At 41.9% G+C, this 26,534-nt stretch overlaps 1 protein-coding gene and 1 long non-coding RNA gene across 4 annotated transcripts in view; one reads left to right on the forward strand and one right to left on the reverse strand.

Moving 5' to 3' along the window:
- Positions 1–387: 387 nt before the first annotated feature.
- On the reverse strand, positions 388–1,403 carry LOC137871599 (uncharacterized). The gene is made up of 3 exons (XR_011102824.1): positions 1,331–1,403; positions 1,098–1,235; positions 388–528 (listed from the first exon to the last, which is right to left on the reverse strand). It is a non-coding gene; the product is annotated as an uncharacterized lncRNA (long non-coding RNA).
- A 4,283-nt stretch (positions 1,404–5,686) lies between these two features.
- LOC137868836 (ATP-binding cassette sub-family G member 4-like) overlaps positions 5,687–26,534 on the forward strand; it is a 23,460-nt gene continuing 2,612 nt past the window's right edge. For 2 of the 3 annotated variants that reach the window (XM_068705801.1, XM_068705818.1), the window contains exons 1-12: positions 5,687–5,787; positions 13,974–14,221; positions 19,865–19,982; positions 20,788–20,920; positions 21,065–21,115; positions 22,430–22,575; positions 24,425–24,548; positions 25,223–25,337; positions 25,441–25,583; positions 25,778–25,876; positions 25,962–26,130; positions 26,254–26,354. In XM_068705801.1, coding sequence (XP_068561902.1) covers positions 13,987–14,221; positions 19,865–19,982; positions 20,788–20,920; positions 21,065–21,115; positions 22,430–22,575; positions 24,425–24,548; positions 25,223–25,337; positions 25,441–25,583; positions 25,778–25,876; positions 25,962–26,130; positions 26,254–26,354 — 1,434 coding nt within the window. In that variant the 5' untranslated portion in view covers positions 5,687–5,787; positions 13,974–13,986. The remainder of the gene's footprint in view (positions 5,788–13,973; positions 14,222–19,864; positions 19,983–20,787; positions 20,921–21,064; positions 21,116–22,429; positions 22,576–24,424; positions 24,549–25,222; positions 25,338–25,440; positions 25,584–25,777; positions 25,877–25,961; positions 26,131–26,253; positions 26,355–26,534) is intronic. The other variant, XM_068705810.1, reaches the window with a different exon arrangement.

Genomic DNA, 26,534 nt, shown 5'->3' on the forward strand with positions numbered 1-26,534 from the left:
CTCAACCTAACTAAGTAGTTTAGTTGTCTAAACCTAACTAAGTAGTTTAGTTGTCTAAACCTAACTTAGTAGTTTTGTTGTCTGAACCTAACTACGTTGTTTTGTTGTCTAAACCTAACTAAGTAGTTTCCTGTAAAGATGGAAGTTTATTTTGAAAAGGTTGTATTTATGTAACGAGCTGAAATTGACACATGTTGCTGGATTTTCAAAGGAAAATGCACGAAAAATGAGGAGTAACTTTTTGTAAGACATTAAACGAACAGTTGTTTGAGGAAACACATTAGATATCAAACATTTAAAAACCCAACAATGATGTCAGCTGTTTATTCCCTTATGTTCATTTCAACTTGGAAATCCAATAGAATCAACACATGGAAGAATATTTTATTCAGATGACACTGTTGCTCAACATCAAACACAGATTCATGTTGTGTGGTTGCTCGTCATCAAACAGTCGATTGACTCTTCACCATTTTGTAAATTTCAGGGTGATTCACTGATGTGCACTGGGAATGTAGCATCCAATACCTGCAAACAACAAATAAAAGGAGCCGTGTAGTTTATTATAATCTGGTTCACAGGAGACTCAGTGAGAGATTTGAAGGTTTAGTTCTCTGATATATAAAACAGATCAGTAAATATCCCACTGGTGAGTTTAGAAGCTTTTATGTGTCTTATAATAAAGAGTCTAAAGGAGACAACTAAACGTCCTCATAGTAGATTATCTTGATGAACAAAATGTGTAAGTATTATAAATGTTTGTCTGCCACAAAGACTATTTTCTGTAATAATCCAAAATTCAATGAAAGAATCAAGTTGGCAGATTAAAGTTGGATTGCTGGTTGGTTTACAAATATACTTCCTGTTCTGATTCACAAGTTCTCACTAATAGAGCCTGAAAAGCAGAGTTTCACTTCCCTCTCTGGTTGAAACGTGAACGTCTTCTGCCCCCTTTGACACAAAGGTGTGACGTAATAGAAACAGTTATTCATTTCACTGCATGGCTCAAAGTTTGGTTACAGTTTAGCTTAGCTTAGCTGCTCGTCACAAATACTGCAAAAGACACACATCAGTAAATGTAATTCAAACGATCTTACTTGAAGTTTGCATTGGAGGCGCTGAGTCTCTTCAGAGCACCCAGCAGGATCCCTCTCTTCTCCACATGTGTGCTGAAGGTGACAGGTTTGGTAGCAAGCTGTTCTTCACCACCACGTCGATGGGAACCGGCTCACTCGCTGAACCATTGGTGACAAAAAAAAGAAAAACAGCAGAGGGAAGATGTGATTTTTTTGATATCCAGTAAAAATATGTATGTAATTCTGAAGCTTACCTTGAGTCAGAGTCCCAGGAAGCTGCAGTAGCAGCAGAGCTGCAGAGAGCAGAGCAGGAACCACCATCATGGCCGAGGCTGAAGCTCACTGTTCTGCCACAGTCGCTGTGTTTTATTCCAGTCGTCACTGTTTGCATACTGGAGCAGAGTGTTGCTCTATGATTGAAATAAAAAAAAAAAGCTTGATAATGTTTTCCATTGAGCCAAATTCAAATGTCACCTTGAGGGTTATGAAATAATATTTGTTCTGCAAAATGTGTTAAACTGAACAACAGAACAGTGACCTTCAGAAATACTGCATGATCTGTCAAGATGCTCCTCCAGCTGCTCCCTGGATGGTTTTATTAAGGTCGCATAAATCTCTAAGCACGCCTGCATGAAGTGGTGGTGGTGACTGGTGAACAGAGATACATCATCTTTACTGGAGGTGTCAGGTGAATATCACATAAGACCCATGTATAAATCTTATATTTTATTTTCAACCATGACTCAACTGTTCCCTAATCTTAACAAGTGGTTGTTGTGCTTAAAGTCACGACAGGGAACTTTCATTTTGTGTTGTCTTCATCATGTTTGCTCCACTAGAAGCGCACCCTAGAAGACATGTTATCATGTTTTATCTACTGTAGGGGCATCCAAGAGGGCATTTCAGCATGTTTTCTCCACTAACCACAAGGACATTCAAGAGGGCTTTTTGTAAAGGTTTTCTCCACTGGAAAGGCACCCCATAGAATACTTCATCATGTTTTCTCCACTGGAAGAGCAACCTAAAGGCACTTTATCATGTTTTCTCCACTGGAAGGGCAGCCTAAAGGCACTTCATTGTGTTTTCTCCACTGGAAGAGCATCCTAAAGGCACTTCATCATGTTTTCCCCACTGGAAGGGCAGCCTAAAGGCACTCCATTGTGTTTTCTCCACTGGAAGGGCAGCCTAAAGGCACTTCATTGTGTTTTCTCCACTGGAAGGGCAGCCTAAAGGCACTTCATCATGTTTTCCCCACTGGAAGGGCAGCCTAAAGGCACTTCATTGTGTTTTCTCCACTGGAAGGGCAGCCTTTTGCTGCGTTTCTGTTGAACAGGGGGGCACTAAGGGGTGTGGTCGCCTCCCCTGCTTCCTCTCTTCCACCGGTGCCCCTCTCCTTCCCCTAGTACAGAGCTTCTTAACCTTTTTTGAGTGGCCATCCCCGAGAATAATAAGGTTGGTGTTTGCTAACCCATGGAGTTGTCTAATGTGCTCTAATGTGGATTTTTGAAGCATTGTGTGACTTTTTATCTGGACCTGCTGGAAATCCCCCATCAGACTCTCATGAACACACAAATACACTCAATACAATCTAATCCGAGGCAAATTATATCACTGGTACAGGCGATGTATGTTCAAAAAATATTCCCCAGTCTAAGATCTGTCATTTTATTCTTAATATGTCTTTTTTATTAATATATATGTATCATTGTGTGTGCTGACCTCCAGGTTGAGATCCACTGCCCGGGTAGCAGAGACAGTATAGGGGCAGAAGGTCTGTTCAGTGGAATATGTTAGTGAAGTCTGTCTGACTCATTGATCTTTTTTGTTCGCGCCGGTTACAATTTATGGCCCCGAACATGACTGAAGCATCCGAAGCCTGAATGTGCTGATTATTGATGAATCCGCGGTGCTGAAGCAGCAGACGGATTTGCCACTTTTTCTTTTTCAGTATCATCCGAAACATTCTCTAAACTAACATACAGAACATACAAACTGTTCTGTTAAAGATGATCTGTTTTTTCTGTTTAATGTCACAGTTGCTTGTTGTAACTGTGGTAAGGTGCATTGATACTGATGCATTACCCGGACAATCAAAGTACATTTTATCCTGGGAAGATCCATATGTATTATATTACTGGAACCAGACAATTCAGTTTATTTATATGATGATGATATGATGCTCTCTGTACCATGTGGCACACCCTGTGATGTAGTTCATCACACGTTCTCCTGTCTTGTCAGTGAGGTACTTTACCAGCAGAGGTCTCTGTAGACCTCCAGGACTTTTCATTATAACCTGAGGAAACTAATGTTCAAACACTTATAAAACAATAAACCACAATACTATTACATTTAATAATCTATTGTGTTTTGTTGTTGGTGTGAGAGCACAATGTTTCTAATGTCAATACAGCAGAATTAAATGATAAACTTGGGTCAAAGTTTGAATACCGGAACCTTTGCCTTAAGTGGTCATTGATGAATGTCATTAAAGTAAATTTCCTAGAGTCAACACGCCTTTTTTTAGTTATTGAAATAAACACACAAACACAGCTTTTTATATCGCGCCAAATCTTTAGATCTGCGTCTTTGTACTCTTCTTATCAGCTGACCTTTGTTACACCACTACTTTACTTTAAGACGTCGTCGTCTCTAAGATAGACCAAGTCAACATTTGAGACAAAAGAGCTATTATGTATCAGTTTCAAGTGATTATCAGATTAACGAACATGGGTTTGCTTTAATATGAACCAAACATTGTAAAAGGGCCGTTTACGGCTCACTGACCGACGATGCCAACGCGCTTCATCTGAATACTCTGCATGTGTCCAAATGGCAAACTGCTCCACCGACAGGACACCTCTTCAAACACTGTGGAATACACTGAGGTCATTTCATTCAAAATGATTCAATCAAGATCTCAGGCTGAACAAGTATCTGTGGTGGAGTGTTTCGACTCTGGAGGCTCTCTGTCATTAGTGCCAGCACTCACTGGAGTGATGTGAAGTGAAAGCAGCATCTGGAGAAATTTGTTTATCTAAGCCTGATTTAGAGGGTGTGTGTGTGTGTGTGTGTGTGTGTGTCTGTGTGTGTCTGTGTGTGTGTGTGTGTGTGTGTGTGTGTGTGTGTGTGTGTGTGTGTGTGTGTGTGACAGCAGCCAGGTGTCATTCCCTTTAAACGTGTTATTTCAAGAAACAAATTCCAGACTAATAATGTCTTTGTTACCTGCTGGAACTTCATTCTCCAGTCGGAACAAAATAGAAAATTTCCACCATATACTCATATTTTCAAGAGAAAAATCCACCATTCACTTACTTCCTTAAAGGGTTAAGTGCTCTTTTGAACGGCTGTTGAACAGACCTCACCTTCCACAGGCGTGGCCTAGAACTCACACTCTGAACCCACTCAGTGAAGAGACTGAACCCATAGACGTCACTGTGAGTGTGTCCCATCAGCCATGTTTGACACCTGATGTGATGACGGGAGAATTCCTCCCCTCTGGCGGGGGGGGGGGGGGGGAGTCAGAGTCGGATGCGAGACAAGAGGGGGTGAGTGACAGAGAGGATGGTGTCAATGTGCTCATTGTATGTTGTGTACGTTCTCAGGTCTGAACACGTTACGCTCACGTTCGGCGGTCGGTTCTGTCTCTGAGATATTTGGTCCTTGTTGACGAGTCGCTGCTTGTTGTGTCACATTTACAAAGAGTGTGAGGAATTCAACAAGTCTCTGACTCCTACAGGATGAGTCAGAGCAGGACATAAAGACATGAGGACATGTGAGCACACAGGAAGGAAACAACAGGAAGGAAACAACAGGAAGGAAACATCTACACAAGAAGGAAACATCTACACAGGAAGGTAAGGAAACATCTACACAGGAAAGTAACATCTACACAGGAAGGAAACATCAGGAAGGAAACATCTACACGGGAAGGAAACATCTACACAGGAAGGAAACATCAGGAAGGAAACATCTACACGGGAAGGAAACATCTACACAGGAAGGTAACATCTACACAGAAACATCTACACAGGAAGGAAACAACAGGAAGGAAACATCTACACAGGAAGGAAACAACAGGAAGGAAACATCTACACAGGAAGGAAACATCTAGGGAAGGAAACATCTACACGGGAAGGAAACATCTACTCTGCTTCCTCCACCTCTTCCTCCCTCCTCTTTCTCCTTCCTCCTTCCTCTTTCTCCTCATCTTTCTCCTCCTCTTCCTCCTTCCTCATCCTCCTCCTCCTCCTCCACTATCTCCTCCTCCTCCACCATCCCTCCACCTCCTCCTCCTCTCTCTCCTCCTTCTCCACTTCCTCCTCTCTCCTCCTCATCTCTCCTCCTTCTCTTCCTCCTCCACTTCCTCCTCTCTCTTCTCCTCCTCTTCCTCCTCTCTCTTCTCCTCCTCTTCCTCCTCCACTTCCTCCTCTCCCTCCTCCTCTCTCCTCCTCCTCCTCTTCCTTCACCTCGCCCTCCTCCTCTCTCCTCTCCTCCTCCTCTCTCCTCTTCCTCTTCCTCCACCCACCCCCTCCTGTCCGCTCCGCCCTCCCCGCTCTCCTGTGCTCTGCTCCGGCGTGCAGCGCTGCTGTAGCTGCGTCAGACCGGAACAGACAGTCTGTTTGATGCTGAATGCTGCACCAGGATAACGACATCCCGACAGACGGAACCACCGCGGAGGACTACGACACTTCACTCTACAGCAGCCAACGTAAGCTCCTTATTCTGTGCTCGTCTTAACCGTGTTATCAGGTCCTGATGACTCTACTTTTTATCTTATATGACTCATCTTTCCTCCCTGGTCGTATCACCGTCCAGGCGGGTCCCTGCCCTGTCCGCAGGTTTAACCCGTCTCATTAGGTTCCGTTGGTTTACGCAGTTATTTAAATAAAGCGGAACAAGTAGCTAATTGTTACGTAGGGTAAATTGTATTGTATTAAAGTCAGTTAAAGAGAGTCAACGTGATTAAAAAGTCGATGAAAATACACTTGCATGCGTATAATATTACCTTATAAAGTGAGTTTGTGAAATTCTGTGAACTTATATTTAAAAAAAAAATGTGTAAAAAAATATTTTAATTGAGTTATTTTTGGCTAACGTTAACAGAAATGTTTCAACATCTTTGTCCTCAGAGACTGCATTTGAATTACATCCTTTTTTCTAAATACAAAATCCATAGTTAAACTTTTAATGTTCCTTAAGACTGAAAGAAAACAATACCTAAAACAACGTGTTTCGTGGGTTTACACAGTCATTTAAATAAAGCAGAACAAGTAGCTAATTGTTACATACGTGAATTGTAATGTATTAAAGTCAGTTAAAGAGCGTCAACATGAGTAAAAAGTCAATTAAAATACAACTGAAATGTGATTTAACGTCTTGTTTAACGCTAAGTCACGCACTTCAAATATAACCGTTAGCTTACAATGAACGTTAACCGCGTTTTAAGCTAACGTTAAGCTACGTCACAATAACCGTTAACTGTTACTTCAGTTTGTTATTAGCTGTATGGTTATTAGTAATGCATCGGAGGGTAATATTACCTTATAGAGTGAATTTGTGAAATTGTGTTGACCTATATTGAAAGAATATGTGTAAAAAAATATTAAGTTATTTTGGCTAACGTTAACAGAAATGTTTTAACGTCTTTGTTCTTAGAGGCTAACATTTGAATCCCCACTTTTTATTCAAAATCCATATTTAAACCATTTAATGTTCCTTAAAGAGTGAAAGAAAACAAAACCTAAAACAAAAGACTTTTGTAAGCTAGCTAATATATATGTACCCCATTACTGCTGATAAAATATCAACTGAGATGAACAGGTTTGAAGAAATTGCTAAATTATGAGAATAAAACGTGCTACGCTTTTGAAATAGTTGAAATACTGAAACAGTTGAAGTGACAGTTGAAATACAAATACTGGAAGAAAATGTAAGTGCTGGATGAAATTGAAGTGTCAATTTAAGTGCAAGTAGTGAATGAAGTTTGAAGTGAAGTCCTTAAACAAAGTAGTGCCTTTTTAAGTCTATAAAAGGCTGCAGTATGAATCCTAAAACCAGGAAATGACGCAGCATTTTTGCACTTCGTCTTGAAGTCAATGGGTTTTTCGAATGTCTTTTTTCGTTAGTTGCCAGAAATAAAGTCTGTGGTCGACACAAGACATTTTAACGTTTCGCTCTATGAAATAAAATATGTGAATTCAGAAGCTTTTACGTGTCTTAAATAAACAAGGCCGTTGCTAATAAGTGGCTGAACGAGTCCACGAACCGTCATCACGCCGACTAGTCCGCATTAAGCTTAGTGGAAGTGACGTGAAGTCATGTGACTTATCAAAAAAATAAATAAACATTGACTTTTTGTTGAGGGAACTAGAGCGACGCTAACTTTTGGGGGTTGACCCAGAAAATGACGTCTTCCCTGCAGTAACGTGAACGGAGTATCTTACGAATGCCTCAAGTGAATTTCTTTAAATTTGGCACAAGGTTGAATTTAGGACTGGCTAATATTACGATAGTACATTGATATAGTAATATCGTACTAGATATTGACTTTGATGTTCTGATATCTTAATCTGGTTTAAGTGTTTTCTTGTTCTGGTTTTACAGGCTGCATTACAGTGAAGTGATGTAATTCTTTCTCCAACCTCAGGATTTTAACAACTTCCCTGCACGTAGTTATTTTTAGCCCCACCATGATGTTTTCCCTAAACTTAACAAATCTATATGTTAATTATGACAATTTCACACAAATTTCTAACAGGATAAAATGATTTTGATGATGACATTTAGACAGACGTGGATGTAAACTGCAATATGACGGGAAGGCGAGGCAGGAATTCTAGTTTACTCCAAAGTAAACTCGTACAATTAACCGTAAGCTGCCTTTTACGGCTGAAAGAAAACAAGATTAACACCCGAAGCATCAGCTACGATTTGCCCGGTAACGATCCAGTAGATTAGCCGCTTTATTTATGACATCGTCCCTTATGAACTGCTCAGCTGAGATGGTTTGCTACTGTACATCAGGATAAATCAACCCTTCCCCCTTCTCTGCTTCAGCTTCTGTCTCGTGAGTAAGAAGTGCTGCTGTAGCTTATGGAGCCTCTGAATGCTGGAGCTCGTACTAGGAATGTATGTGAGCTCGTAAGGGGTTTTTTTCTCACCCGTCAAAGCCTGTTCAGTGAATTAGCTCTTATTCTTACAAAGTCATGGGAGACCAGCACTATTAACCCACTTCCCTGGATCTTAATATGCTTTGTATTCAGCCCGCTCATGTTATGTAAGGACAGCCAGTATTACTAGAAGGCTGTTCACCGACAGAACAATTAGAAACCATGTGTAGCTCTTCTTGTGTTAACTCAATGTTAACGTTCAGTTGACACAACAGTATTAATTATTGCAGTGCATACAGTACTTGGACAAGACTCACAGCAGCATACTTAAACGTACTCATTACCTCTAACTTCAGCCTACACAGAACATACATTTTCATTTATGACACAGTTTGAGACTGCAGGAATTTACTAAGTGTAATATAAAAAAGCATGGTGTCAACTATATTCTCAATATATCTGTGATGTAATACTTTAGTGGCTCTGATGGGGGAAATTAAAGGGAGAGTGGATTCAAAATTACAGTATTTTTCCCAGAAAGAGGACATTTTGACAACCCTCAAAGAGGTTTTAGCCAGAGCTAGCACCATTGAAAAGTTACTAGCAGCAAAACGATAAAAATCAAGAAGACAAATAGCAATTAAAATACTTCCAAACACTCTAAAGTAGTGGTATTTAATCTCAGTTTAACCGTCCAGATTCAGGCCATACCGGACTCTCTGTGTGGTTTTAAGGGTTGTATTTAACCTCGGTTTCCACTTTTTATCGTCCAGAGTCAGAATCCACTTCTGTTACCCTCTTAGATATCGTCTCTCAGTGACATGCGTTCTCAGAGGTGTGCCTTGGCTTCTTCAGTTTGCGGTTTTCCCAGAATGCCCCGGGAACATTCCTCAATCAAAACATATTGCAACCAAGAAGTAAAGGGTTAAAGGGTGAATTTCTACTCTGAAGAACTTGGTGACAGCCGTATGACTGTATGACTTTTGCTGAAAGAGCGTTTTGTAGGCCTTTCACGCTACACTTTCACCAGTGAGTGCAGTAAATACTATCCTAGAATGTGGGGTATCACCAGTGGCTGCTAGCTCCTGCAGAGCTGACATTTTACATCCATCAACACAGAGGGATAAAATCACTTCTGTGGATAAAGGTCATGACCAAAGTCTTCATCAAATCAAAAGTCAAGAAGTCACAGTCTGTCAGCCTCATGAAAATGGAAATGAACCCTCATATTCAGGCATGAATCTTTAACTCTCACCCTGGACAGTGACAGGTCTGCTTTATTGCTGCAGTAAAGACGTTGATCAAATCCCTATGTTCGGATGGCGAAGATGAAATACACATAAATACAGATACAAACACCTGTGTAACATTTATCACGGAGAGGGTTAGAAATGGAAGGAGATTGTCTTCCTAACTCATCCTTGACTGTGTGTGAGCAGCTTCACAGTATGGTCGCTGTCTTTCTTACCCAAACTAAAACACAATACCAGAAACACGTATTAAAGTGATAACAGTGTTATCAAAAACAGACGTTTTCTTAAATCTGTGTAATATGATGTGTAGGCCGGCACACTTTTTAATTTCAAATGTATTTTGACATTTTACCCTGAACACATATTTAGTCTGCTGTTGTTTGAATATTACAGGAGATAAAAGGAGGATAAAATGTCGATGAATACTCTCGTTTCATGTTTGGTAGACAGGCTTCAGAACTATTTTCCAAAACTATTTCTTTAATCTGAACATATAACATAAAGGTCGGTGCAAGTGTGAAAGGCCCCAGTGATGGTGGCTGTTTTTATTGTGCGACTAAATCTATAGTTTCCAGTTAATTGCAGGTAAACCAGGCAGCTGGCATGAGTTCCCATCATCACTTTGATGTCTCCATTTACCACTTTGTTTGACTGTAATGGTCTTTTTAATCCAGCCGTATTCGGGGCATCAAGTCTTAGAGTCAGATAGAAGTGTAGCCGCGGTACAGTAGATAATCTGGAGCGGTATGATCTCAGGTCAGCGGGTTCTCCGCCTCTCCTCTCCGACCCTCTCCGTCCAGACCGGTGCCGTTCCATCCAGGTGGACTCGTGACATGTTGGCGTTACGTTTTTTTTTCCCGTTTCTCAGGACCATTTGACACCATTTGGCTTCCCTCTCCGAGGCTGTCAGTGAAATGTGTCCGCGTTGGAGGTATGGTCTGGGGGGGGGGGCAAGCGAAGGAGCAGTGGATTCCCATACATTAGCTCGGCTCGGTGCTTGGTAGTGTACCTGAGTCTGCAGATTTGTTCCCAAGCCGGCAACTCCAGAGCCCCTCCCGCCTCCGAGCAGATCAAGGGTGGAAAAAGAAAAGTTGATTTTAATCCCCAAAGGGATTAAGAACCCCATGAGTGATTAAATGAGACTTCTGTCTCAAAAAAAGGACAAATTACTGTACCACCTCAGACTTGGGAACCGTTTCTAACAGCGGTCTGCGCTGCAGAAAGTAGATTAGACGTATCTCTTATTCCGATGATCAGTAATCACCTCGATCACAGGGCGGGTTGCATATTTCTGCTGCTTAGAGTCCTGCCAGGACAATGGAAATGGATTTTGTCTGACGTTGATCACACCTCAGCTATCTTTTCCCAGGAAACGTATATACGTTTCCACTGAAGCTCAACTTATAATGACGCATCGCCAGTCAAACCCAAAGTTCCCATACCACTAGTATGAATTCTCAATCATGTTCCGAGGGAAACCGATTAAAACATTGGAAATTGCAACGAAACAAAATAAAAATGACCCGGTTATGTTTAGGCAATAGAACTACTCGCTTACGTTTAGTAAAAACATGGTAACAAACGTATTTGTAATACGTCAAAAACAGAAAAAATACGTTTCCCTTAATTGAAAATGTGGTTTCATTGTACGGGAATGTAGTTTTGTCGGACACGAGTCTGCACCGAAGAGGTAGTTTATCTTTATTTTTTAACAACTGACACTACAGAATAATCAGTGTCACTCATATTCCACTATTATCATGAATATGACAATATTCAGAATTTGTTTCGGGTCATGGAAACAGCACATTACTTTGGGATATTCTGAATTAGGTCTTATTCCAAATGGGGCATTTTCCGATTCAGACGTGTGGTATATGGCGATGTTGTTCAGGTATTGGGGCGTTCTTTGGATCATACAGTACGCATTCAGAATTGTTCACGAGCAGCTCTGTGCACGCCGTAAACAAAAGAGAATCCCACACTTCTGGTACTTTTAAAACATTGTGAAAGACTCGGATACCAACAGCTTTTTGTGATATGAACACATATCACAACGCGGACCTTTTCAAGAAGGTGGTTGAAGAAACCGCCACGGAATCCGTTAATAATCAGAGTATTCTTGGCTGCATGTTAACAGGGTTATTAGTGCAGTATTCATTTTCAGTCGCCATGAGTAGGAATATTGTCTTTTTTTGTAATAAGGACAAATATTTAGTGCATGTAAATGTGATCACTGACCAATTTAAAAGCTTTCATGTCTCTTTAAAATGATCCCATCAGCTGGTCTGTGAGACAACCATGTGGCTCCTGAGCTGTTTGTCTCTTGTTTATTTGGCTGCGATAGAATCTTGTAAAAAACATTCAGAGTTCTAAGAGGAGGCCAAAGGAACCGCATTTATTAAATGTGACTTTCCCCTGGCAACTAACGTAGCATTCATGTTTTCATGGTCACGTTTAGGGAACTCAAAGTACTTGATGTTTCATTTTGCTGTTTCAAGGACAAACATGGCGCCGAGCCATTAAATGATAAAGAACAAAGTCAACAAGACAACAAACAGACAGGTCAAACTTAAAGTCAAGTAAACAACAATGACGGCACAAGTATGTAACTGAACAAACAGAGCATCTCGTACAATGAAGACGGTATTTAATCACATCCACTATACAAGATTAACAAGAGACGCTACAGTCTGGTGACATGGGAGATTTACCATGAAACCCAAGATGGGTTCTGTGTCTTCTAAAGTGTTTCACTCTTTTATATATGTGTGTGTGTGTGTGTGTGTGTGTGTGTGTGTGTGTGTGTGTGTGTGGATGTAGTCCAGACAGCAGCTATCGTAGTGAGATGTGGAGGGTTCGTTCACATGTGAGAGGCCTGACTACACATGTCTTCATCACCACTGGTATTGAGCTGCTATAGGGTTTCTATACACACACACACACACACACACACACACACACACACACACACACACACACACACACACACAGACACAGACACACACTCAGCCAGCTGAGACATGCTGTTACTCCTCTCTGTCTCTGCATCATCAGCACTATGCAGCACTCTGTGTGGCTGCCGCTCAGTTTGTGAACTCTGGATAGCAGTGGACCATGTGATCACTGCAGCCTTCATCCAGTGTAAGAACCACCAGCTCCAGTCGGTGTTTAAATGACATAACATGTCAAACCTGACTACGTACCAAACGCACTTATTCTACTGAACTCAGGATCTTTTTCTAAACCTGACCCACTAGTTTTGTTGCCTCAACATAACCGAGGTTTCGTCTTTCGTTCCTCTTGTGAAAAGAGGAATCACCGTTGTTTTATTTGTCATGTAACTTCTGTCCTTCAGCAACGTCCGAACCCAGAGAAACTCCACAGACTTCTCCTGATTAAGTCGTTTTGTCGCCTAAACATAACCAAGTATTTCACCATCTTTTCTGTGCAGATGGAACGTTATTTTGAAAAGACTGTATTTATGTAAATAGCAGAAATGGACCCGTGTTGCTGGACTTTCTTAGGAGTAACTTTCTCATAAGATCTCATACAAGCCGCCGTGTGAAGGTTATGTTGCCTATGTTCCATAACTCACTGGAGGACAATGTTCTCCAATGAGTTCCTCTTAGCAGCAGCTTAGAGGCCTTGAGCGCACAAAGAGCCTCTGACTACATCCCTTCCTCCGCTCTTCTTCTACGCTCTACGTTACCCTCAGCTCACCCACACTAGTAAATCACCGTCGTGTGTTTGTCTCTGCAGCGTCATGAAGCGTCCACACATGTCCACTGTACGTTAATGAAGCGCCTGAAGCACCTTTTTACAGTCACGTCTGGGCTTCACTGTACACCGCCAGCTTTCATGGTCAGGCCTGCTCTTGTATTCAAACAGTTCATCTTCAAGCTCAACAGCATACTGATAGATTCTGTTCTCTGTGTGTGTGTGTGTGTGTGTGTGTGTGGATCATGTCTATGTGATCGCGTGAGTAGATGAACTGAGCTTTATAGTCTGTCCACCGTTATAAAAGATATTACTTTATAATTGTGTGTAACAACCTTCATATCGTATATATCTATATATATATATAGATATAGATATATACATATATATCATTTTGTGTTCTACAAAAAAAATTGTAAAATGTATCTTCTGGTTTATTTTTTCAGATAATATTATTAATTTAATTTAATTGAATTGAAGTGTTTCATTACGTTCCTCATTATCTTGTTTCCAATTGATCGATTGAGATCAATTAGTGCAGATAGTCTGACAAATGATAATTACATATTGTTTTGTTGTTCTGTAATTCATGGCACCATCATCAGTGGATCTAAGTCAATAGGTTTGTGCATAATTCATTCATTCCACATGTGAGCTGCTGATGCCGGCGGTCGTCAGCAGTGAGCTGCTGCTCTGCTGCTTCAGGAGGACTTTTATTAAACAACCTCCAAACATGCAAGCAAGGCACCGCGCTTTAGTAATGAGACACATCAGCAGGCCGTGAAGCTAACGGCCGGCCCTCCTCCTCCCAGACGCAGAGCCGGTATGGACAACAAGGCGCTGGAACCCGACTGCGTGAGCGTCCCCGTGGACGAGACGGTCGTGTGCAACGGAGGCGTCCAGCAGCAGGACGCGTCCATGTTGACCCACCTGAAGAAGGTGGAGAACCACATCACCGAAGCCCAGCGCTTCTCCCACCTCCCCAAACGCTCCGCCGTGGACCTGGAGTTCAGCGACCTCTCCTACACCATCCAGGAGGGCCCGTGCTGGAGGAGGAGAGGTACATCCTACATACACACACATATACATATACACATATACACATACACACATATATATAAACTTATATTTTACCAACCACCAATAATACAATATTTTGTACTATAGCAGTTTGCTATTAGTACTATTTTGCGTGTCGTCTTGGTGTCCTAGTGGCCTGCAGTAATACACAATAATAATAATATTTAATAATAATAACTTTACTTATAAAGCACCTTTAAAAACAGAGTTTACAAAGTGCTTTGACAGATAAAGCAGCAAAAATAAAGGAAATAATAACAATAGCAGAAAGCTCAGTGAGACAGTCGATGCGATAGAAATAAACAAATAACATATAAAAATGTAGTAAAATAATGTAATAAAATCAACAAATAAAAAGAAAACAGAAAAGCGACGACATCACAGAAAAGTCAGTCTGTAAAAATGTGTTTAAGAAGTGATTTAAAGAGATGAGGAGAGGTTCAACAGGAGACAGAACTCAAAAAATCATTTCTACCACTCTGTTTAGAGCTCGTGTTATGAAGTTAATAATTCATCTCGAATATCTATTTTATATTCATGAAAACATCTCCTTCAAACTACTGGATTTATTCAAGTTTATCACCAAAAACTACATTTTACAGATTACATGTGAACACATCACGATAACGTTAGAACTTTATTTACACTGTGATGGTTAACGTTAAACTTTATTTACACTCTGATGGTTAACGTTAAAACTTTATTTACACTGTGATGGTTAACGTTAAACTTTATTTACACTCTGATGGTTAACGTTAAAACTTTATTTACACTGTGATGGTTAACATTAAACTTTATTTACACTCTGATGGTTAACGTTAAAACTTTATTTACACTGTGATGGTTAACGTTAAAACTTTATTTACACTCTGCAACTACTCAACAACGGTCCGTTACACCACTAGTAATAATAGTAACACAAACTGTATCTAGGAAGCTCAGTCAGTGGAGACTTGGTTTGGGAACCAGAGGGTCACCGGTTCAAGTCCCAACCCTGACCAAATACAGAGTGTGGTGGACTGACAGTTGGAGAGGTGCCCTTTGGCTTCCTGGGCTCTGCTGAAGTGCTCTTGATCAAGGCAGTGGACTCCCTGCTGTACAGTAGTAGCTGCCCACTGCTCCTTGAAGTAGGGTGGGTTGAGGGTTAATTTCACCAGTTAATGGCTAATGTGTGACATGAACAGTTGATATTAATTCAACTGCTTAAACTCTGAAGTGAAAACCTTTTGAATTGATGAATGAATTCAGGAAGAAGTTTGCAAGAAGACGAAATTTAACTGAAAGAACATGTTTGTGTTGGAGCTGGAGTTTGTCTATTTGTCACAGTATTAATATGCTTTTCAGGCTGGTGAACCACCAGAGACACACACACCAGCTGTAACAACGGCTATAGATAAACCATTCGCTGAAAGTAGTATTGTGAAGGACAACATGTTATTATGGACCTAAAAACGTGAGGTTATTGTCTCACAGCGAGCCCCGGGACTGAATTCTGTCTGATATCAGGAAACTATGACGCAAAGCAAATACAAACCTGCAGATGCTTTACCTGTTGGGCCGCTCACAGTGCGTTGAGTCGTGCCGTGGATCAGACAGCTCTGAGAACACACGCACCAGACGTCTGGTGAGGAATAAGAAGTAGCTTAGAGCATCTGTATGTGGCTCAGCAGCAACAGAGAGACAAGTAAACTCACCTCCACTCGGCCTTGGTCATCCTCACTCCGACTGATGCTTACAGTTGCTGCAGTGAACCCTTCCCTTTATTGATCCTTCTTGTCAAGATCATCTCCCTGCAGCGGGGAACAGAAGACGGGGCAGGAGGGCTGATTGTTTCTGACACACTGGATCCATCGGAGTCCATGGGTTTAACGCAGAAGATCAATGAGCCACAGACCGTAATACACTAATGCAGTAGCCATGCACATTCTACTGTTGGCTGCATTTTAATCAGGCGTCAACCTCCGGTTCTGCTGAGTGAAGCCAATGCTTCATGTGTTAAAGCTGCATTCTCTCTAGTGTCCACCAGGGGGCGACTCCTCTGGTTGTATAGAAGTCTAGTCTAAAATGACTCTACTTCTCTCTTGATTTATTCCCTCAGTAAACATTGTAAACATGAGTTTATGGTCTCAATCTCTAGTTTACAGTCTTCTTCAATACAGCATGATGTTCATTTAGTACATTATGCTCCATTTAGAGTCAAACAGACCATAAAGAGGGGATGATTTAGGGGCGGGGCTACACGCTGATTGACAGGTTTCTACCAGAGACGTATATACAGCGTCTCTACGTCACTCCTCCTCAGTCCAGATATGGTCACTTCCTGTTCACTGGTTGCAAAAAACCAAGATGGCGACGACCAAAACGACGAACTCAGGGCTTCAAACTGATCAACATAGACCAACGATCCACATGAAATACAGAATATTTAGAAGGTTCTTACATTTAAAGCAATAGTCTGTTTCCTGTTTTATTTTGAAGGGCACTCCTTGTGTGTCTGGTTGTACTTCTGTTTTTTTTGGTGATTTGTTTCCATCCTTTTTGATCAGCTTCTCCTCACATCCTGCTCCACTGTTCTCACTTCCCTTGTTCGTCAGCCACTATTCAGTCAACCTCGGCTCCTTTGTTCTGCGCCGCTTCATCCTTTGTTGTGTTGAGTTTTGTTTTTGGACTCCCGGCTTCTAAACTTCTTGTTTTATTGAAGTATTTTCTTTTAATCTGCCCGTCTGAGTTCTGTATTCAGGTCCTTCCTGTCTCTGTTGCTCCCTGAACGTGACAGAGATGGACGTTACAAATCACTTATATAAAACCAATAGATGAGGACTAACTGGTCGGTAGAAGAAAATGTGCTTTTTGTTAAAACCTTCCCTCCTAATATTTTCAATAGGAAGCATCCTGAACATGAATATTCACAGCAAATGAAATGGCGTTTAAGATATGAGTTGTAATTATATTTAGCTCTGGATCAAAGTGTTTGACAAAGCTCAGCCTGAAACCTAAACCAGTCCTAACCCGTTACAGAATACTGTAGCTCTCAAAGCTAAGTGAGGAACGTCCACCTGTTCTCAAAGACATTAACTTATCACAACGTTCACTAACGGGACCTGTTTCAGTCCTAACATTTACAGCAGTGTAATGTGTTTTTCACCAACCCTGTAAATGTAAGTAAGACGATGTGAACCAGCCGCTCTCTATCCAGGAGTCTGATGTTAAGTGTGTTCGCCCTGTTGGAGGGTTTCCTCTGAGGGTTCCAGTAAGTGCTGCATCGTCTGAGATGGTTTAGGTCATCAATAATGTAGCTGACCGGAGAGGAGAGGAACAGAGGAGAGGAGAAGGGAGGGGAGGTGAAGTGAGGTAGGATGTAAGGAAAGGAAGGGAAAGTGAGGTAGGATGAAAGGGAAGGCAAGGAAAAGTCAGGGGGGAAAGGGAAGGAGAGGTGAAGTGAGGTAGGATGAAAAGAAGGAGAGGTGAAGTGAGGTAGGGTGAAAGGAAAGGAAGGTGAAGTGAGGTAGGATGAAAAGGAGAGGTGAAGTGAGGTAGGGTGAAAGGAAAGAAAGGTGAAGTGAGGTAGGATGAAAGGGAAGGCAAGGAAAAGTCAGGGGGGAAAGGGAGGAGAGGTGAAGTGAGGTAGGGTGAAAGGAAAGGAAGGTGAAGTGACTGAGGTAGGATGAACAGGAGGTGAGGTAGAGTGAAAGGAAAGGAAGGTGAAGTGAGGTAGGGTGAAAGGAAAGGAAGGTGAAGTGAGGTAGGATGAACAGGAGGAGAGGTGAAGTGAGGTAGGGTGAAAGGAAAGGAAGGTGAAGTGACTGAGGTAGGATGAACAGGAGGAGAGGTGAAGTGAGGTAGGCTGAAAGGAAAGGAAGGTGAAGTGAGGTATGGTGAAAGGAAAGGAAGGTGAAGTGACTGAGGTAGGATAAACAGGAGAGGTGAAATGAGGTAGGCTGAAAGGAAAGGAAGGTGAAGTGACTGAGGTAGGATGAACAGGAGGAGAGGTGAAGTGAGGTAGGCTGAAAGGAAAGGAAGGTGAGGTGACTGAGGTAGGATGAACAGGAGAGGTGAAGTGAGGTAGGCTGAAAGGAAAGGTGTGTGCCATGATACATTAATGTCCCTTCCTCTCGACCTCTGAAGGAGCTTGAAGTAAACTCTTCCTGCAGAAGAATCTCATGTCTCTGTGGATTGATGTGCTGCTCAGCTTGACTCATAGATTCACTTTCATGTGTTTGAACTTGTTTGAAGTCTCCTTTCAATCGCTCCACAGTTCAGCTCTCTATCGACCTCCTCCACTCTGTTTATACACAATCAATGAGTGTCCTTACAACAGCGGGACACTCCCTTCATCAATTAACCAATCAAATGTTGGTTAAACAGACACCAGTTTCATCATTTTCTGTACTTCTTTTTCTTTTTGATCCATAATAACATGTTAATAAAAGAATAAATTGGCTGTAATAACAGCATTTTGTGGTTAAACTAGGCCTATAAAAGGCATGTCTGAACACTCTTAGCAGCATTAACATAACGTCAGGGCAAAGTCATTCCTTGGAAATGTGACAAATATTACATATAGCTTAAACGTGAACTTTCTCTCTCTTACAAGTCTATGCAAATGAAGTAATTATGTTTTTATTGCCTTAGACTGTCAACCCAAACACAGCTGTGAGATGAGTTCATAAGAAGCACAAAGGTTAAGTAGCAGCTTCAATGAAAGCGCTGCAGTGATTTTAATAATGTGTTATCATCTGATGATGAATTCACTTTCTATCCCTTTAAAATGAGCTCGAAACATCTAGAACCCTCCAACGCACACTAAAGATATGAAGATATGACATAAAGAGCAATAACTATATCCAGTAAACCATGCTAAAAGAAAAGGGTGCGTCTCACTGATCTCTTTTAACAACATCTGTTGATGAGCAACATCTGGACTTCAGGCAGCTCCAACGACACAAGACCCAGTTTGTTGTTTTCTGTGAGTTTAGTTCAGATTCCGTGGTAAACAACACGTTGTTGAGAGCAGGTGAGCGCTCGCTGCTAATGCTGTTAGACCTAAGTGCAACATCTGATACTGTACATCCATTCTTTCAGACCAAAGCAGTGGCTCAGGGTTTTATTTCCCTCTTTGACTGAGAGCAAGTTCCTGTTATCTGGAGCTTTCAGACATGTTTGTACCGAAAAATCAGTTTTTATATGATAGCATAAGAGAGCAGGATGTGATGCTCGATGACAGTATATTTAGATGGTTTGAGGTGTAAATGTGTTCCTTTTAAGACTGAACTAAAGGTACAGCTACTTAAGTCAGTTCAGGTGTTTTTGGGGTGATGCAGCAGAAACCTGTCCGGCGCTGTTGTTGGGTGGGAAGCTGGTGAGAGATCATGTCCCAAACAATCACCCCCAAGTGCAAAGAGAATTGGCAATTCACCAAATCACCCTTCACAGCCGTTGTTTTGTTAACGTGATGATTAGGATGACTTCTCTTCTACTGTTCATCATGATGCCCGTTACAGGTTTGATTTAGAATGGCTATAAATGAAGTTCATCATTCTGAATTTCAACGTTTACTCTTTGTGTTTCAGTGACTCAGACACACAGAGTTAATGTGGACGTACGTGATACTTGCTGTTTCCAGGTTTCAAAGCCTTACTGAAGTGCCTGTCTGGAAGGTTCTGCAGTCGAGAGCTGATAGGAATCATGGGGCCCTCAGGGGCCGGGAAGTCCACCTTAATGAACATTCTGGCTGGATACAGGTAAGAGTGACAAAAAAAAAAAACCCTTTCTACTGTACAGGTAGAGTAATAAGGTTATTAGGACTGAAATACAACAGTTGGAAGCTTCATTCAGAACCACATTCAAATGCTCTACAGCTTCTTTACATTTTGTTTAAACCCGTTTTCTGCACAGTTGCAGATAAAGACCAGGCTACTCTAGTGTTATTAGTATTATGCTCTCTGTAGCGTTGGATTCCAGCGGTGGCTGCGGAGGATTGTTTCTGACTCGTGTGATCCAAACATTTCCAAGAAGTCCAAAAGTCAACTTGTATTGAAAAAAGATAGACGTGATCGTTTTCCACCATTCACAACACGTTTTCTATCTCACGACATATCCAGCTTCAGTCCATGTTAGCTGGAGTTTAGCCTTTTAGATACAGCGTTTTCACTGAACTAGCAGCAATCTAACAGCACCATTAATTACATTATATATAACCACAATGTTTCACATTTCATTTTAGGGTAACAACTGCATTCAAATATCAAGACAGACATTCAAAGCTTCAAAATAAAAATAAACACAAATAAATAATAAAGCTCTAGTTGTAATCTTGTCCTCAATGTTATGAGACAAAGTAACTCTTTCTCATCTAGAACAAGCCGTTTGTGGACAAAGTCAACATAGCTAGGCTAAATTAGCTTTAGTCACAGGCGAGTTTGTAATGTGTTCAGTCTATTGCTTCCATTATACCCATTGAACTGTCCAATGTGTGTGTGTGTGTGTGTGTGTGTGTGTGTGTGTGTGTGTGTGTGTGTGTGTGTGTGTGTGTGTGTGTGTGTCCAGGGAAACAGGGATGAAGGGTCAGATCCGGGTAAATGGGAAACCCCGGGACCTGAGGACATTCAGGAAGATGTCCTGCTACATCATGCAGGAGGACATGCTGCTGCCACACCTCACGACCCGAGAGGCCATGATGGTGAGACAGGAACATTTAAACTGTTCCCCTTTAAACTCCCTCTGAACCAGTCGATGGCTGTTGTGCCAACGTGCTGCAGGAGTAAGCTTCTGACACACCTGTTGTGTCACATGACCGATGACACGGTCTTCCTCTTTGTTTCAGGTTTCAGCCAACTTAAAGCTGGATGAAACTATGGAGGTGAAGAAAGAACTGGTGAGAGAAACAAGATGATAAAAGATGATGATAATACTTCCTTACATACTGAATCCTGACTCTAAACACATAGAAGGAACATCTGAACTTAACCAGCCAATCACACTTAACATGGAGGATTGTCCCATGCAGGTATAACATTTAGTAGGTGTGATGACTTATATCACAAATGTATTATTTAAGGAATGAAAGGTTTTGTAATTTACGTAATGGAAACTGCATTAAAGGGTGAATGTCATGTTTTGTTTGAACGTAAACACAGAAGCATTGTTGAGAACATAGACACCTGTCTGTGTTGAAACTACATTACTATAGCAGACAGATACAACACTAGAACACGTGTGTTCTGCCTCTCTTTGAATGACTTCTTCTGTGCTGTTCTCTGCACAGCCAAATACATAGTAGTGTTACTAGGAAACACTTTAACGTTTAAATGATGTTAATGTTGTGTTTCCACTGACACAGAAAATCGACTAATGCTGATTGAAATGGTGCAGTTAGCAGTGAAATTATTCTTGGAGGTTTATATTATTTATTCATTTATTTATAGACTTCTTTTAGCCCCAATAACTCTAAACGCTTTGACTTTTAACAGGCCGCCATTGAAAATATGAATGTGTGTTTAATAACTCGCCTGGTTAAATAAAGGTTCAAATAAATAAAATGAATACATTTTATGATAAGACTGTTTGTGTTATGTAGCTCTAAATGGCCGCAGTATATTTGTGTGTATATGTTATGTTGTTCCCCATCAATGACTCATTATGTCATCAAAGGTAAAAATAATACTGTGCACAAAGAAATGCACAATTCTAAAAAGCCACATTAAGACATTTCTATGTTGATGTCTGCATCACTTAGTTTTTTGTGGGTACAAATGTCAAAAAGCTAACTTTTTTAATTCTCTGTCTCTTTCTCTGTCTCTTTCTTTGTCTCTTTCTCTCTCTCTGTCTCTGTCTTTCTCTGTCTCTGTCTCTTTCTCTCTCTTTCTCTCTCTGTCTCTTTCTCTGTCTCCTTCTCTGTCTCTTTCTCTGTCTCTCTTTCTGTCTCTTTCTCTGTCTCTTTCTCTGTCTTTCTCTCTCTCTGTCTCTTTCTCTGTCTCTTTCTTTGTCTCTTTCTCTCTCTCTGTCTCTGTCTTTCTCTGTCTCTGTCTCTTTCTCTCTCTTTCTCTCTCTCTGTCTCTTTCTCTGTCTCTCTATCTTTCTCTCTCTCTGTCTCTCTCTGCCTCTTTCTCTGTCTTTGTCTCCTTCTCTCTCTCTCTTTCTCTGTCTCTGTCTCTTTCTGAGTCTCTTTATCTGTCTCTGTCTCTTCCAGGTGAATGAGATCCTGACTGCTTTAGGTCTCCTGGACTGTGCTCACACTCGTACCAGCTCTCTGTCGGGCGGTCAGTGCAAACGTCTGGCCATCGCTGTGGAGCTGGTCAACAACCCTCCGGTCATGTTCTTTGACGAGCCCACCAGGTGAGACGGACGGACGGACGGACGAACGGACAGACGCACCATGTGCTGTGATGGTTAAACGTGGCATTTTAACTGTGTGACATGTGTTTAGATCAAATGATACGAACTGTAGAATTTGACTTTCACCACATCGAGTCAAAAGGCTTCTTCTGTTGTATCCAAAAGGAAACATATTGGAATATTTTCTAGTTTCTACCAACATTATACTTTGCCAAGTTAATTGGTTAATAGATGAATTGCCGATGTGAACATTTGAAATGATCGGTGGCCCAAAGGCAGTTTAAATTGGTCCACTAAGCACATCTGGCTGTTTATCTCTAATGGACCCAGTGACAGCTGGACATCTGGTGTTGGAGTGGTTTTGACAATCATACTCTTAATTACAGAGGTACCATCTGGCCGGTGTGGGCGGCTGGACGCTCTGGGACACTAACTGTCCGACAAATGAACTAAACAATCTCAACAGGTTCTCCAAGGTTCTCTCATGGAAACCTTAATAGTGACCAAAATAGACGCCACCTTTACTGTGTCTTCACGGGTTTTCTACCGTTAACCTCAGACTTATTAAAGGATCATTTAGGTTATTTTAAACAAAATGTTTCAGTTTCTCTTCCAAACTAAAGGGTATAGATGATCTGGCTCAAAGGGCTTGTCCATCACGTTGTTGATACGGGGTTCCTGTACATTTTGATAAATTGTTTATTGGATTCAATTTCTTTTTGTACGTTCTTTTGTTTCTGCCGTGTCTCCGGGAGAGAGACCGTCAGTTAGCTCGACTTCAGCAAGTGCAAACCGCAGACTGTGTATAAGAAGAGGACGTAGTCATGGTGACGTCACCCGTTGGTTGGCGGACTGATGTTTTGAAGCCTGGAGTTCGCCGATTTTGCCGTCGCCATCTTTACGTTTTTTGCAACCAACGCACGAAAGTGACCATATCTGGACTGTGGAGACACCGTATATACGAGTCTGGTAGCGGCAACAACCTGTCAATCACAGGTTTGAGTTTCTGCCCCTTTAATTTGATTTAATCCAATAAACAAACTATGAAAGTGTTAAAGTACAGCCCGTGTTAGTGTCACAGTAAACACACAGGTGGCTAAACTACAGACAAAAAACACGTTCAAATGATTATTTTGACGGCTCTGAGCAGTTTGGTTGAGTTTCACTGTTCTGGCCCGGCTGGTACTAGTTGTCTTTTTGTAATAACTGATGACTGACTTTAGATTGTATTGACCAGAAGTAGAGGTGACATTCTGCCCCCTGTTTGTTTTCAAGCATGTGGCCACGTCTTACATGTTACACCGTAAAAAGGTCAACGTTGCACCCGATCCCTAAAGCACCAGAATGACACAAAGAAACGTTGTGAACCCAAACTAAACGAGTCCACCTTCAAGGAGAAGTTGATGAAACAAATACCATACTAACTGAGCTTTAAAGTAGCAGGTCAGCAGATTTCTGTTTCGCCTGTGCATAATAATAACTTTATTCATAAAGCACCTTTAAACACAGAGTTGACAAAGTGCTTTGATAGATAAAGCAGCAAAGGCAAAGCAATAAAACCACAGAAAGCTCAGCCTGATAAAACAGTACAATAGATTAAACAATAAAACCAATCAATACAAATAGAACAAACCAGGAAATACAATGAATGCATAAAGTAAACCAGCTGCTATTTTTTCTGATCAAATGAGAAGCCTGAAGTTCATGAAGTTCACTGCAGACATATCTCAACAGACCTTTAGATAAAAGTGCCCTCTCGCTGTAGCTCTAAGTGATAAACTCTCACAGGACAGGAGGAATCAATGATCGGGTTTCTTCCGCTGCTCGTTAACGTTGTGTCTCTGCTCAGCGGACTGGACAGCGTGTCGTGCTACCAGGTGGTCTCTCTGATGCGCTCTCTGGCGCTGGGAGGACGCACCATCATCTGCACCATCCACCAGCCCAGTGCCAAGCTGTTTGAGATGTTTGACAAGGTACGAGTCCCGACCTTCTACTTCCTATAGATTCTATGAGGAGCTGTGGTGCTGTAACATCTAAACGATACGGCGAGGACCTTCCGTCTGTGTGTCCTTCACATATCTGGAGAACCGCTCCTCTGATCTGCTTCACACTTGGCGGGTGTTCTGCTGGGGTCACTCGGGACTGCAGTGTCGAATTTGGTGCAATTCGGACATCGTTAAATATTAATACTTTGAATAAACAAGTGAACAGCAACAGTGAGGGGGCGGAGCTTCAGCGCTCTGCAGTCCAGCATGTCGCCCCATGCTGGATGCTGGACAGATTCATTACTCTGAACTTAATGAATTCAAATTGTAAACTTTTTATTGTAAAAAGAAAGAGAAGCATTATCTTAAAATGAATGTACTTAAAATAATGTCTGCTCAAGGTTCTGGATGGTTGAGTGAATAATAATGCATCATATTTGATTAGTTATATTTAGGAAGTCAAATCTGAATCTGCAACGTAGCAGGTAACATAAATGTAGTATTACAATGATGTCCTCTGAAGTAGAAGTACACAGTATAGTAGTTGAGTTGCGTATCTTTTTAAGAGCTTTGGAGGCATTTTGTAAGTTATTTCAGGCTAGAATGAATTAGAATTGTAACAAAATTGAATGTTTTTCATTTCTGCTTCTGTTCCTCTCCAGCTCTACATCCTCAGTCAGGGACAGTGCATCTACAAAGGAACGGTCCCGTACCTCATCCCCTACCTGAAGACTCTGGGCCTTCACTGTCCCACCTACCACAACCCTGCAGACTTCAGTGAGCCCACTTCACATCCCTTCACCTGTGGCCGAGAACGCTTCTGCTTCCTTCATTCATCGCAGTGTGTGTCTCTCTCTGTGCTTTTTATCTGCGGCTCAAGTCATTGAAGTGGCATCGGGGGAGTACGGAGACCTGAACCCTGTGCTGTTCGAGGCGGTCCAAGGTGGGATGTGCGCGTTGGGAGAGAAGAAGAACCAGTGCGACAGCAACGGCCAGTTGCTGTGCGCCGCAATGTGTCCGATGGTACGTCGACGTCTACAGCTCACTGATGAACGGGTCATGTGTTCTTTGTTTGAATTCATTCATTCAACTGCAGTGTAACAAGGGTTCATTGTGGTTCCCAGTGGTCCATCAATGCAACATGTCTGCTGATCCGGCGCTGACAGCAGGATGTGTTGAAGCGTTTTAATGTTATGTTATTATCTGCTCCCTCTCAGGACTCCGGACACATAGAGAGACATTCTTTTGCCACAAGCACACTAACACAGTTCTGCATCCTCTTCAAGAGAACCTTCATCATTATATGTCGAGACCAGGTGGGTTCCTACACCGCCTCGCGCCGTAAAGCTGTGAACTGGATTCCCACCTCAGACGGCGTTTCTTTGTTTGTGCTGTTCTCAGGTTCTGACCCACCTCAGGCTGATGTCCCACATCTTCATCGGCGTGTTGATCGGGCTGCTCTATCTCAACATCGGCAACGACGCCAGCAAAGTCTTCAACAACACCGGCTTCCTCTTCTTCTCCATGCTCTTCCTCATGTTCGGAGCGCTCATGCCGACCGTGCTGACCTGTGAGTCCCCGTTGGAATTCTGAATCTCACGCGTTTTCGCGACTCGATGTTAACGGATGTGTGTGTGTGTGTGTGTGTGTGTGTGTGTGTGTGTGTGTGTGTGAACCGTTCTGTGTCTGCTAGTTCCTCTGGAGATGTCTGTGTTCCTGAGGGAGCACCTGAACTACTGGTACAGCCTGAAGGCCTACTACCTGGCCAAGACCATGGCTGATATCCCGTTCCAGGTGAGCTGGCCCTGGGACTACGATACACAGTTCATAGTACACCACCGCCCTCTAGTGGTACTTGAAGGAACTGCCTGGTTGTTGCAGTGGATTAGTACACTTCTGCAGAGGCTGGCTCCACAAACACTAAACACATATAATAAAATGTTGCATCATGTTTTGTGTCCCATGAGTTGGATT

This window comes from Cebidichthys violaceus, unplaced genomic scaffold (assembly GCF_023349555.1).
Source record: "Cebidichthys violaceus isolate CVI_PGR_0920_01 unplaced genomic scaffold, fCebVio1.0.p SCAF_1, whole genome shotgun sequence".
Classification (NCBI taxonomy): Eukaryota; Metazoa; Chordata; class Actinopteri; order Perciformes; family Stichaeidae; genus Cebidichthys; species Cebidichthys violaceus.